General features: G+C 40.3%; 1 protein-coding gene across 2 annotated transcripts in view; it reads left to right on the top strand.

The window, feature by feature from the left end:
- The window catches only part of cntn4 (contactin 4), a 287,425-nt gene that overhangs the window by 237,778 nt on the left and 34,868 nt on the right, over positions 1 to 14,779 (top strand). For both annotated transcript variants that reach the window (XM_012874550.3, XM_036151210.1), the window contains exon 12: positions 7,116 to 7,243. In XM_012874550.3, the coding sequence (XP_012730004.1) occupies positions 7,116 to 7,243 (128 nt within the window). The remainder of the gene's footprint in view (positions 1 to 7,115; positions 7,244 to 14,779) is intronic.

Genomic DNA, 14,779 nt, shown 5'->3' on the forward strand with positions numbered 1-14,779 from the left:
TGATGGGAGGAGGGGGGGTTACCACCAGTGTCAAACTGTATCAACCACATTTCACAAGTACATCCAGTCAGAATCAAATTGAGAAGAAAAATGGCTCAGCTGCAAGTACAAGAACCCCCCCACACACACCACCACCAATACTAACCTAGTTTAACCATCCTACAGGTAATCCATCTCCTTCACCCCATCAATGCCCATACCAATACAGCCGCTCATACTAACACTACTTACAAGAGTAATGGGTGGATAGTCTATAGGCTTCTGTGGTACAGGGCAACTTTTGGGGAAAGTGAGTGGTTTGTTGCCTGCAGGGCACCGCTGTGAGGACACCATGATGGATTTAGGCTACCGTGTTGTACAGTCCCTGTTCCATTCTGGATGTCTGAATTGGGACTGGCTGCATAATCTCTGTAAGCACAGGTAATCAGTCACAACATTCCTCTGCTAATTCCACAACTGGAGTATCATATTTCTATAAGGGTCATGTGGGCATATTAAAATCTCTATTTTCAGACATGTCTTAGTGGGACTGCGGCTGTGCCATACTCATACCATCTTTAGATGAGGGATTTAACAGTGGTACGTGGGATGCAAACAGCTTATTGTATTGTAACTTCATCCTGAAGTTACAATACAATAACTATTTCTCCACGATAACGTGTTGTGACATTAAAGGTGGAGGAAGTATTGAAAAGTTTAATTTTCTTCTTACTTAACCAAAGCCTGACATTTTAAAAATAGGTATGTACAGTTAGTTTGTATCCGCTCTGTAAGCAGAGAGATCAGTTTTCGTCATCAGGGATTCAATCAAGAAAAGCTAAAAATTCTGCCTTGAAACATGGTCAGGAGATTTGTCATAATCAAAGACAACTTTGTGGTTCTCTTGGCATTAGGTTCTGGAGGCAGACGTAATGATCTTCACTGTAAACCACTTGTCCTAGAGGGCTAAAGCCCTCTGTCCTATCTGGATTGTAAAAAAAAAACATGAAAGATCATCCAATCAGAATCATAGAGTTAGTAATCTATCTTTAGACAGTCGCTAACTGGCATCAACAGCATTATAGCCTCTGCCAGATTCATTGTCCTGTTAACTGCTCCGTACTGTCTCTGTGACCCTGAACCGAAACAACCAAGTTTATATTCTCACCAAACAGATTTAGATGGTGCACCATGAAAGTAGATGTTACCGTAACATGTCCCACCTGTACCTTCTTTTTGTTGTGTTTATCTGTGATGGCTTGGCCCAAAAAGGAGAGACAGAGAGAGGAAGAGTAGCTTATTTTTAGGAAACCCCCATTGGGGTTTATGTTGCTGGTGCTCTCAATGGCTGAACCTGTTGCTCAAAAAGCAACAGGTTTTTTTTCTTCCTCGTGTCCTGCCTTGGCATTTCAGGCATACCGTAAAGAGAAACACTACAAAAAGGATATCTCAAGATGGAATCCTAATTTTGTGATAGAGTTTGTTAAATCCAGACTGCATTTATCATCATCAGTAGACAGGCCACATTGCTGGAATAGGAAACTGTGTCTGTATGACCTTCATCCATTTGGAGATGCAAAGTTGTTAGAATGGGATCCAGGAATTGAAGCCAGGACCTTCTTGCCGCTAGTGTATTGAAGCCTTAAGTGTCTCTAGTGTATTCAAACTAGAATCCACAAGCAGCAGATAAAGTAAAAAAAAAATCAATTAGGATTGCAGTTCTGGTTAGAAGTCATCAAACATTCATTATAGCCAGGAATACCAGATTGAATTTAGACTTTTAATATTTAATATTTTTTTGATAAAGTATTTGAGTTTTGTTTTTTCAAGGTTTAAATGGTGAAGCACCACACTTTTATTTAGCCATCACACAGCCTCAACCATAGTTCTGGCTGGATATTTGACCATGTTTCTGGGCAGAATTACCTAGTTCATTTAAATTGATTGGCTTCCTCTCACAAAAACCTAATCCTCAAATATTAGGTATGGCTGAAGTCAGGTGTATTCCAGAACCTTAAAGGTGCATTGCACAGGCTCTAAGATTTTTGCTGACATCTGTCAGCTACCTGTTATGACTTCATAGGTCTTTTTTAGATGTGTAATGTCTTCTGCACTTTGAATTGTCTTGTTACTGAAAAGTGCTGTACAAATAAACTTGCCTTGCCTTCTGAGGTAAGAAAGTTAGAAATATAATTTTGTCATCTAATATTATATAGAAATAATATTTTATAGAAATATTTCATATTGAGTCAATACTCAACATCAGCATAACTACCCTTTGAGTTGGTGAATAACGTAGACAGGGGCAGACAGGCTATTGAGAGCACTGGGAGCTTTCCAGGTAGCCAGGACGGTGGCCTGGTCCGTCTACCTCGTCCTGGCTGCAAGATCCGCTATGAAGCTTCATACGTGCCTGCAGTTGGAGAAATTTTAATAGAAGGAAAATCATGTGCGTTTGAAATTATTTTTACAAGAAAGCAGTGTCAATTCAGTGAGTAGCAGCAGTGCGACAGGAACTCCTGCTGGCACGGAGTTGGTGAACAGAACGATAAGGAGTCAGAGCAGGGCAGAACGGAGCTCCCTCCATTGCTTGAAAACTGCCCCCTATTTACTCTGGTCTTGTTCCGTTGCCGATCAGACTGAAATTTTGCCATTTCCATCGGACTGGACATTGTAATTCTTTTTTTTTTAGTCTTGTGTGGAGTCTGTGATGGGGTCTGAGATGCGTTGTGGCTGGTCTTTTGTGGTCCATCTTCTAAAACTGTCAGTGTTCAATTGCCAATGCCTCAATGGCCGCGGAGACTCTCAACAAAGTAACAGTTGAACAACAGTCTGAACGAGAGCGTGTAGCGCATCACGCCCACATGCATGGCCAGAGGATTCAGCCCGAATTACTCTCATAAACTATGGAGCTAAAACAGTGACAGCTCGCAGCGACATTGAATAAAGATTTGGAATTGAAAACTTAGACATTGAAAAGTCAAACATTATTAGAAAGTAAAAACTTAGGATGATATTCAAATTTTATGTTGCAGCTTTTTTTATGAGAAACTTTTTCAGTGTCACTGCAGAGTTCCTTCAGCTACGATGTCACTACATGCTGGCACTGTTTTCCCTTCGGGAGCGGGGCTAAATTAAAGGCTCCTTCATGGGCCTTCTGTTTTTTCGGTACTCCTCATCATCTACCTGAAGTGGACTTATGGAAAGCTCTGGTCAAGTAGCACTGCTCGACCACTAAAAAGGGTATTATTTTCATTAATATTATCTTCAATAGCTTATACACCTAATGATTGTAGTGACATGGAGCTAAACCAGTGTCTGCAGGTAGTACCACTGTTTTAGCTCCATAATAAACTGCGGTAAATAGAGGCTAACTCATTTTATACAACAGGTAATTGTAAGGGCATGTATGGGAAAGAAAATAAATAATATTTAACTTCAAATTTGGACCTTTAATGTTAGCTTGCTTTATCCGCAAACAAAACCAGGTCTGATGTTTGGTTGGAAATCATTGGCCTGTTGTAACACCCAATTGTGTCGAGGTTTTAACCTTTCTTCAGTTCGTTTCAGAAGAAGTAGAAGAATGTGGGCTAGGTCTCTGTCTTTATAGACCAGTTCATTGTTATTGTTTTGATCCGGGTTTTTCACGCATGCGCGCCAGACTGGTAGGCAAAAGGCAAACACAATGGCGGACGCAAACAAAGAAAATGACGAGTTCTCAACGTATTTTTGTTCTTTAGATAACGTATCACAAGATTGTTATAAGAGTAAGTTGATGGTTGATGGTATCAGATTGCCAGATCCATAAAGCAAAAGCCTGAAGTGATGGAGTGAGTCTGTGAAATGCTGGCCAAGTGTTCCGTACGGCGACATATACAGCTACCTTATCAACACGCCAGGTACACACGAGAGAGCATGAAAGCCATGAAACCACTGGACGGCCACAATTATTTCATATCGGGACATGTTCAGACATGTTTGTGTAACATACGAAAGCGAAGTTGGACACAGACAGCGCCTCAGCAGAGAGGAAGACCCACCACCGGTAGGTTAAAAAAAAAACATTGTTCACTAAGGATTATTTTGGTGTTTTTGTCTTATTTATCCTTTTCACAGACTCATGCCAGAGGGTTTGCATACACTGTACATGTACGTATATTATTACAAAACGAACGTTTATGTCTTGACTTAAGTATATATTCTAATTTTTATTTATATGATTATTTAAGTAGACCAATGACTAGTGCAAAATTAAGTTGTATTTACCGGAGATGAAGTGTAGACTGCAAATTCTGTCGTGGTATGATGGCTCCCACAGTCGATGCCTGCATCCTTTTCATTGAAATTATCCATTTCTTTCTTATTTCTTTGTCCTTCGGTAAACGAAAGAAACGTACATCCGACAATTTGGAATACCTCTGTGTGCAACTGGGAGCACAACAAGTCGTAGGCATTGTTTAGATCCCAAAAATAAACAAACTAAAAGTACGCTCTAATTCACCCAAATAGTCACGGTGGTACCGCCGTGACCCGGATGTAGCGCGGATGTAGCTGGTGACGTCACGCGTGAATTGGTCTATAATTTTATCCACTTTGTGCAATGCACCAATTAAGCCCCACTTAAGTTCAGTTAGCACCTTCTGAGTCCATGAAACTTGCTTCACTGGAAACAGTGATGCTGGTGTTTGCAGTCTCCACTTGAGGGAAAGCTTGAGCTGTAGAAACTTTTTTAGCAAAACACCTTTTGGGCAGGGCTTCATAAATTTGGGTTACAAATTTAATTGCATTTTGACAAGTTTAACGTGTTTAAGTTGTATTATGTAAAACGTTTCTTCTTCTGGTTGATTTTAAAAACAAGAAGCTTTAGCTGGAATTTGCTTTTGATGAACGGTTTAACTTTGCAGTTTGTAGTGGAAAAATATTAAAATACCTTGAAAATCTGAAATCCTGAGTGCCATCTGACAGCGGATGGCTTTGTTCACTTTGACTCCCTCAACTATGTTCATAAGTGAACGGAGCAATTTTCCAGCCTCACATCATTTCCCCCCCTCACAATCAGGCTGAGGACATTTTATGTTTACAGCTTGCAGAATCAGCAGCGCATTTCAGATAATTAAAATTCAGCGTGCCTTGATGAGGTGGTCCACCCTTGATTTCCCACAGTACCTTGCTTTCAAGGGCACAATTTCCATTTCTGCATGTTATTTCGAAAATGTCAACTTTTGTTGAGGCTTTTTGACCTTTTTTGAAGCACTTGTGGTCATTGCATAAAGGGCAGGAAGCCACTTTTGTCCCATGTATCTCGGAGCTATGTACTGAATTAATCAGCCTTGACAAGGCAATGTTGCGTCTCAATTTCTGCGTCTGAAAAGTAGGAGAAATTAATTAAGAACAAGAAAAATATGCACGCTTGTGCGAGATGTTTTTACTGCAGCAGCTTCAGATTTCTTTTTTTTTTATCTTGAACTAAACAACTGTTGCTCAAGATCCAGTCTCAAGTATCTGATCAGTTCCTAATCACAGTTCTGATGAGATACTGGGTCCTGAGCATTGCTATTTTATGACAACAGCCGCAACATCCTGAATAGCATATAGCTCATTATAGAACCTCCAAACAGACAGCTATCTGCAGCTTTAATTCTTGTGCATTTAAGATCATCTTTATCCGGCACGTATTCCCTTCACATGGAAACTATTGCAAGAATTCATGGTCAGTTTAAAATTCGGAAATGCATTTGGATGAGATGAGACCGCAGCATGTTTGTGTGAGGCTTTCATCAATGTTGTTAATGTCACGCTGAGCATTTGTCAATGCTGAGTTTACATGAAACTGTGTTTTAGACCCAATTTATTGAATCTCTGTTTAGATCACAAGGGATTTCCAGAAGTATTCCTACTCATGTGACTTCATCACATTTTCTCCATTAAACCCACAAATGTAATTATATTTCAGTTGGGTTGTAGAACAAGACAAAGGAGTGCATTGTTGTGAAAGGAAAGGACGCATGGATTTAAAAATCGTTCGTAAATAACAATGTAAAAAAGTATAACATTTAGCCTCCTGGGTCTTGCTGCATTTACCTCTGCCCATCTTTTAGATTAGGTGTGAAAAGCTGATTTACCAAGAAAATGTCTGAACAGCAGTCCTCAGTCCTCAAGCCCTTTCCCAGATTAAGTCAATGGTTAAGGGCTTGACTTTGACTGGGCCATTCTAACATGTAAATATGCATTGATGTAAATCATTCCATTGTCATGCTGGTTAGATGTTCATGGTTGCCATCCTGCAATCAAGAATCAAGAACCTTTACTGTCAACATGTTTGAATGAAATGTTTCTGAAATTAGTTGATTAAACTGTGCAAATAGACCTTAGCATCTGACAGACTTATTTTCGAGTCAAAAAGCTCTGTGTAAATTCAGTCCATTAACCATATTTAGACATTCTTACACTAAATGTTGAACTGTTTCTACAGATGAATGATTTACCTTCCAGTTTCTGTACACTCCTCCTCTTGATCTTTCAGCTGACTGCATTTGAAATAATTGTGATGATCCTAACTGGATTAAAACTGAAAAAGTTAGATTTAACGGCAAGCGGTAATATTTTTTTTGTTGTTGACTTTATATATAGTGCATGTATCACTTGGTTCCAATAGCAAATCTCTAGCTGTTCATATATAGTGAGCACTGTGCTGTCATGGTATTTCCCTAAGAATAAAGACACAGAAAAAAACATATCTTTTTTTTTTTAATATGCAACCTCTGTTTTCTAATAATGTGTTAAATGATGTGGGATTTTTCAAACTGGTTACCATGGTAAGGTGTTAATCTATCTAATGGCATCAAAGAAAGGTTCACAGTCTGTGTGACTGGTGTTTTTTATGTTTTTCCTGCTGCTCTCTTTTCACCTGTGGTTGTGTTGTTGTCTTAAGTATTGGGTAATGTAAGATAACTTGAACCAGCTTCGTTGTCCTGAAGAAAAGCATCCCCACAGCATATGTCCACCACCATGTGTCTTTGGTAGAATGGAGACAGCTCTATGTTGAAAAAGGGATTTTAATCTCAAGCAGAGATTTTATTAGGAAATATAAGTGTTAATATTAATGTAGTACTAATATTCCTCCTTTTATGCCACAGGGTCTCCATCCTGGACAATGGCAGCCTTCGGATATGGAACGTAACCAAATTGGACGCTGGTCTCTACACCTGTATTGCAAGAAACCAGTTTGGAGTAGCAAGCAGCACAGGAACTGTTACAGTTAAAGGTATTTCTATGTTCCTCCCTTTGCATTTGGTCACTCTCTATTGCAGCTCATTCGGCAGGGACCCTGCCCTGCACAACAGAAGACACATGTTTGAAATATCTGTTTTCTCACCCTGACAGCTAGCAGACCTGTGCCATGTTCTGTTCAAGCTCTTTGAAAAACTAAACGGAAGTATTTGAAACCATAAATAAATGACCAGAGCAGAAAAGGCGGACAGGCTTTCCTGAAAAGGGCTTTTTCCCTCTGTGTCATTGTTTCTGGTGAGACAGAGACGCATCGGCTGCTGTTTGTGTTTGCAGAGATGTTGAAACGGCTCAGCTCCCTGCCTCGCTGCCTCCAGCGCTGTCAGAGGATATGCAGTCTGAAAAAGTCTTTGTGCTCTTTGATCATCTGGGCGGTGGATTGCGTTTCTGCTCCGGTGTTAGGACTCGTTATATTTCATAAAAAATTAATGCGAACCGGGTATAAAGTGCGGTGCATTAGGCGGCTGTAGTCCACACATGCGGCTCTTTTTCCTGTCCTCTTTCCACAGGGGAAGGTGTTGTCGCCTCCTTGGGTCTCTGGGGGACTTGCTGACTTATTCACTGAACTATACCCTCACTGTGACCCTCTTTGCACGGTTCACTTGTGTTATTGTTATTTCTTCTGCACTGACCTTCCTTGTTGGCAGGCTTGAGTAGATTTATGGAATTATTGATCTTGGTTATATTGGCCACAGGGAGGGAAGGCCATGAATCATGTTCAGAAAGGTTCTATTATAGATTTCCATGTGGAAACTGTTTAGGCGATAATGATATTCAATATTTTAGAATATCATAAAACATGTAGATATTTTATTAATTTAACTAGAAACTTAAACTCTTGTGTATTATATTTATTCACCAAAATCCCAGGTTGATATATGTATCCCATCTGTTTCTATTCATTTTGACAGTCATGGTTTGCAGATTACAAAACTTCAGATTTAGCTTGATTATATAAAACAGATACAAAGGTGATTTTAAATACATAAATTGGTATGTCATGATAATAAGCTATTAATACATTTAAAGAACTAAAAATTTGATACCACACTTTTGTTCTTCCACTTAATGCTCCATCAATATGCTTGGGTACATGATTGGATACTCCATAGTCACTCAGCTTCTTTAGCAATGACCTTTGGTGGCACATGCTCCTTGTATAGGGTGTCAATGACGGCATGCTAAACAACTGTCAAGTCAGCTGTCTTCTTAGGTGGCCACAACATGGCCATAATGGCCCATTTCTGAAATGAGAAATCTTTTTTATTGGTCTTCTGTTGAATAATTTATGTTGAATGTTTTTTTAAGCTAAATGGCTTTAAAACTGAAATTGTAGGATATGGAACTCCGTCTGATGTCACTGCCTCGGGCACGCTGAGTAACTACTGTCCTTGGTGTTGTTTTGGATAGCTTTTTTAAAATTTGACAGGCAAATAAGTTGCTAAATATAGCTTTTTCCGGTTGCGTCTGCTTAGTAAAATGAAGCCCTATACGCCTCATGTTGCTCTAGAGCGCGCCACCCATGCCTCCATTACATGTCGCTTGGATTATTGCAACTCTTTAAATTGTCAGTCAGGTCTCTATTCGTCGCCTGCAGTTGTCCAGCTTGTCCAGGCACGAAGAAGTGTGAGCACATGACTCCTGGTTGGGCTTCTCTGCACTGGTTTCCAGTCAGCTACAGGATTTGTTTTATTATCTTCTGTGTTTTTTAGTATTTTTACTTTTATTATTTTTGATTATTCTCCTTTCATCTTGTGTATTTGTTACTTTATATATTTATATTGGGTGCTGTGTACAGCACATTAGACAGAGGTATCTGTATTAGATGTGCTATATAAATAAAGTTGCCATTGGCATTATGTTATATTGTAATTTTCAGGCTTTTGTTAGCTGTAAGCCATATAGATCAAAAAGAACAGTTGAGCTATGCTATTCTGTGTGTAATGATTCTCCACGTTAGCCAAATTCCCTCCTTGAATTCAGTTCCCAGATTAATTGATGCTCAGTGTTATTGAAATCTGCCTATATAGTCTCTGAAAATAAATTTCAGGATGTTTCTGGACAATCAAAAAGCTGTCTTTGGATTTAAGCAGTTTTGCTACAAAGCACCATGGAGTAGATGCAAAGGGAAAGCCTGTGAGCGGGTTCAGGCTCTGCAAATTATCTCTCTCGCGTCTTCTCATTCTCCACCTGAGAGAGAACATGTCTGAGCATAACTGCTCGCGAACATCCAGCTGTCGTTGAGTGTCGACCTGTTGGGAAAGGACATACGCAAGCCAAAGAGAAAAAAATCCATTAAAATGCTACCAAAGAAAAATCCCTGGCCTGTATGCTTAAAAATGATGTAAGTTTGCCATCACTCTGAAGGATTTTTTTTATATAAAGTCAGAGCTCTTGTGAGGTTTATGATTTTTGTTCCAAGGTTTGGGACATTTAATAGTCTTTCTTCTGCGGTCTATAAAATTCTGTGAAATGCAATGTCAATACCACCGCAGCCTGCTAAACTCGATTTCTTTTTCTTCAATTATCTGCTATAAGAAAGTGTTTTAATTGACTTCCTCTCCCTACGAGGAAGCATTTGATTGAATACTAAAAAAAAAAGCCTTTTATTTATGTTGATATGAGTAGCACCAGGAAGAATATTCCACGTTGTATCTCTACATTAGTTCCCTTTTTACTAGAAAACACATCACATAATGGAATTTTAAATAGGTCCGGACAGGCGCTTTCTTCTACAAATCACTGTTGAGGCATGTTTCCATTTTCTGTTGAATTATAAAAGACAGAATCCATTTATTATGAATACTTAAAAGTCAGCTGCAGTGGAGGATGTTGGGAGCGCTCCGTGCACCTTGCTGCTCATTTATGCGGATGCCCGACAACAGAAAATTCCACCCGCCTGTACACAATTAATGGAGTTTACAATGTAGAAATTGATCTGTATATTCATGACTGCAGGTAAGAATTGCTCCAAACCTTGAGGCTTTAGAGACTTTCGAGCCTCGGTCTGCTATTTAAAGCCCCGACTACAACTGACTTTATTTGGATTTTTTGTAATAGAGCAGCACAAGGTAAATTGATTGAACTTATTCAATCTATGGCTTGTCCAGCCTTTGTGACGGTTCAAGTGGTCAACACTAACAGCATAGAATAGATGGTTTTATTTTTCTTTCACAAATGGAGTGTGATTAGTGTGGCATGCATTGGTATTCAGAAATAGTTGTCCATTACTGATTAGAGATGGCAGGACTAAATAAAAAATAAATTTTTGAGTCTAACCTCAGATTTTAAAATTAGATTTAGGTCATTTTAACACATGAGTGAGCTTTGATCTAAATCATTCTGTTGTAGCTCCGGCTGCCAGTTTAAGGTTGTTGTCCTGCTGGAAGGGGAACTTTTGCTCCTTTCTAAAGTCTTTTACAGCACCAGGTTTTCTTCCAAGGTTGTCCCGTGTTAAGTTCCAACCATCTTCCCATCAGCTGTGAGCAAACTCGTTGTCCGTGCTGAAGTACAGGATTCCCACTGCACGCTGTTTCCACCACAATGTTTTACAGTGGGACGATGTGTCCAGGGTAACGTGCAGAGATAGTTTTCGGAGTATTTTGCATATAGACCAAAGAAATTCTGTATTGGCTGTATAAATAGAACAGTCAAACTACGTCGGAATGAGTCAGAGTACATGAATTAATTTAAAGTTTCCATTAATGAATGATACTGCCACTATTTATATTGTCTACATCTTTTGTTTGATGACTCCAGATTGAAATTAGCCTCTGACTAACTGTGGTGCAGTGCATCACTTCTCACCTAATGTTCCCTGTACACGGGTCTAAATAGATACACTCAAACTCTTCCATTAAAGCCATATTTGTGGAGTACACAATTCAAATTTGTCCTGTCACCAGAATTTCCCTCCTGAGCTGTAAATCTCTGCAGCTCCTCAAGAGTTGCCATAGAGCCTTTGGCTGCTTTTCTGATAAATGCCCTGCCGGCCTAGCCTTTAAATTCATGTCACCTTACCTTAAATATTTAAACTTGAATTTTATCTAAGTGTATCATAGTGAAGGGACCTGAATAGCAATGTATGCCACAATAGCTTTTTTGGAAGAAAAAAATTTTTTTTTTTCTTTTCTGTCTTACTGGAAGATGAAGAAAGGATCCTCAGCCAGCCAATAACTTTAAGTCTGGAGTTGGTGGTGAAGAACCAACCGTCATCACTGCAGTTGCAGGTTGTTTACCTGTGTGTGATTTGCTAATCAAGATAAACAGAACACAGATCCCCATATGTCCTCTCAGCGTAGACAGTCAGCCCAGTTATCTGCTCATTATTCTTGTAAAATGTCTTTTATTTTAAACCCTCGCCCACTTCCCTCCTGGCATCATATGTTAAAGCTGCTTTGTACTGCTGATGTACAAATATTCCTTTATATGATTGCTCGCCTGTCTGTCACAACTCATATTGTTTGCAAGATGGGATGGGGTAATTTATACGCATCACTTCATTGAGGATTGCAAACCTGTTTAGCGGGGGAGAAATTTGTGTAGCAAGATCAACCCTTATGGGAGATGACAGTAGTCTATTCAAATTGACTTTAGTGATATGAATGCAGGAGGATGAAAGAAAACCTGTCAAATACCGTGCGGCATCTTCTTGTTGTGTATTAAGCCACCTAGCAAAACGGCAGAGGGGCAGATGAGCCCCGTTAATGTTGCCATTATTCCAACACTGGGGGGATATTAGCAGATTAATTGCACTTGATTATGGATGTGCTCGCTGAATTTTGATTACACTGGAGATGAGCTGCTGCAATTAGGATGGCTGCCGATCAACGCATATGGCCAATAAAGTCAAAAGTTGTGAGATCGTATCGCGTTCTCTTCTGTTTGCTCCTCTAGACCGTGAAGGCAATTAATCTTTGCAGCACTGTGACACATTGTGTTTGCAACTTACTTCAGAGAATATTCAGTCAGTGTGGTGTATCAGATCATTGTTGCATTGTATTTTAGCACTATTCAAAGATTTCATCACCTTCCAGCCAGTCACACGCCCCCACAAAACTCTTAACCAGTTGCCTCCAGCACCACCATGAGGCTGATATGCAGCTTTTTGAGTCTGACCTGCAAAGAAATTATGCATAGACATTTATGTTTCCCCTCAGGAGGAATTTTAATCGCTATGGTGATCCTTTCCATCCAGTGCCATGATCAGGTCAAAATTGTAATTTCTGATCAGTGTATGGTCAATTACCTTCAAACAGTGCTGCTCTCACCACCAGGGAAACTGGGAAAACACGCCTGTGGGTGGCAGGCAGTGGGTCAGTGGACTGCCATTAGGTTTCTACCAGCCATATGCCTATCTATGTTCCTTCCCTCCACACAAGCCTGTCTGTCGGGGTGTGCTTGGGAGCGCGCTGCATGGGTACTCACTGGCATTTCACAGCATACCAAAAGAAAAAAAGGCACCTTACACACAAACTGACTTTAGATTGTAGAAGCCTTGCATAAAATGTCTCTAATTGTGTGTTCAACCAATAGAAACCACTTTCTTCCCCTAATAAGCCTTGCTGAGCATCATCAAGTTCAGAGCCTGCATTATGATTGTGAGAGGTTAGCATACATTCATCATAAGCGTGAATCTCATATTTAGTTTGAGATTTGAAAGACACATTTCAACCATTTTTTATGGCACAAACGATATTCCAACAAGCAACTTTAATTGATTTTATCCATGCATCCATTCGTTGTCTAGAATCATGGGCGGCTGGCACCTATCTCCATCGGTCAATGGGGAAGAGGCAGGCTATACCAATTCATCATAGGACAACATAGACACAGGACAGACAACCATGCAATTTCGAGGGACCAATTACCTAGCAGGAGTACCTGGAGAGAAACCTTGCATGCAAGGGGAGAACATTCAAACTCCATGCAGAGAGACCACAGGTCACGATTTCAACTTCTTGCTGCAAGGCAACAGTGCGCAGCTGTGCCGCCGCATAGCCCTCAGTTGATAACGAGGATTTTTAAAATCATAGAATTACACAAGTTTGAACTTTTTTTTAGAGAGGAAATGGACACACAACTAGGTCATCAAACTAGCTACTATCCATTAAAAGGTGATCATAGTAAAAATAGTGTTCGAGATGGGACGTATGAGTGGAATGTCAGTTAACCTGGGAGTGGCACCTAGACAGTCTGGGAAACAAGACTATAGCACAACCAGTGGTATTTTACTGACGACATGTTAGGAAGTGTACAGCTTCCTAACATGTCGTCGAGTGTACCTAGACCTTTCTTTCTTTTTAAAGTAAAGAAGTCTAATGGCTTGTACTTGTATAGCGCTTTAACTAGTCTTAATTACCTCCAAAGCGCTTTACAATACAGTTCAGTCATTCACACAGACATTCACACCCTGACGGTGGTGAGCTATGTTAGTAGCTACAGCTGCCCTGGGGCAGACTGACAGAGGCAAGGCTGCCAGACACCGGCGCCACCGGGCCCTCTGACCACCGTCAGCAGGCAATACGGGTGAAGTGTCTTGCCCAAGGACACAACGACAGAGACAGTCAGTGCGGGGGATCGAACCAGCAACCCTGCAATTGCAAGACAAACTCCCTAACCTCTGTGCCACATGCTTAAGGAAGGATCAAGCGGAGCATTTGCAACATTAATTTTCCCTGCGTCGTGTACGATCAGGAGCCCGTCAGAGCTGATGTGTCTGTAAACATTTCTCTGACTTTTCTAGATTAAAGTATAGATTTCTGTTTCATGCATTGTATATTACTAGATCAATGTGTGCTTCTGTGCTTTTTTGTTTCTCTTGTTGTGTCTCTGTTCTGTCTTCTGTAACCCCAGTCGGTCGAGGCAGATGACCGTTCATACTGAGCCCGGTTCTGCCGGAGGTTTTTTTTCCCGTTAATGGGTGGTTTTTCTTCCCACTGTCGCTTCATGCTTGCTCAGTATGAGGGATTGCAGCAAAGCCATGTACAATGCAGATGACTCTTCCTGTGGCTCTACGGTTCCCCAGGAGTGAATGCTGCTTGTCGGGACTTTGATGCAATCAACTGGTTTCCTTATATAGGACATTTTTGACCAATCTGTATAATCTGACCCAATCTGTATAATATGATTGAACTTGACTTTGTAAAGTGCCTTGAGATGACATGTTTCATGATTTGGCGCTATATAAATAAAATTGAATTGAATTGAATTGAATTATATTGAAAACACTCTAAAATACAAATGGGGTCGCCCCAGGGGAAAAGAGCTGGGGCAACCAAAGGTGTTTCACCGCCGACAGGGTGCGGTTGCTTCTAACAGTAGGTACACTCGACATTAAATCTCAAATCAGGACAGGACACTCTTGTAAAAGAGATCTCTGATCTCAAGGAGTCTTATCCTGATTAAATAAAGGTTGATGATGTAATGTCCACTGCGTGTGGAGTCCGCATGGCTCACAGTAGGCGGTCAGTACGCCCGAGTATGTGGGAGCATTTATCACAATGCTACCACC

Source organism: Fundulus heteroclitus, chromosome 20 (genome assembly GCF_011125445.2).
Source record: "Fundulus heteroclitus isolate FHET01 chromosome 20, MU-UCD_Fhet_4.1, whole genome shotgun sequence".
Taxonomy (NCBI): Eukaryota; Metazoa; Chordata; class Actinopteri; order Cyprinodontiformes; family Fundulidae; genus Fundulus; species Fundulus heteroclitus.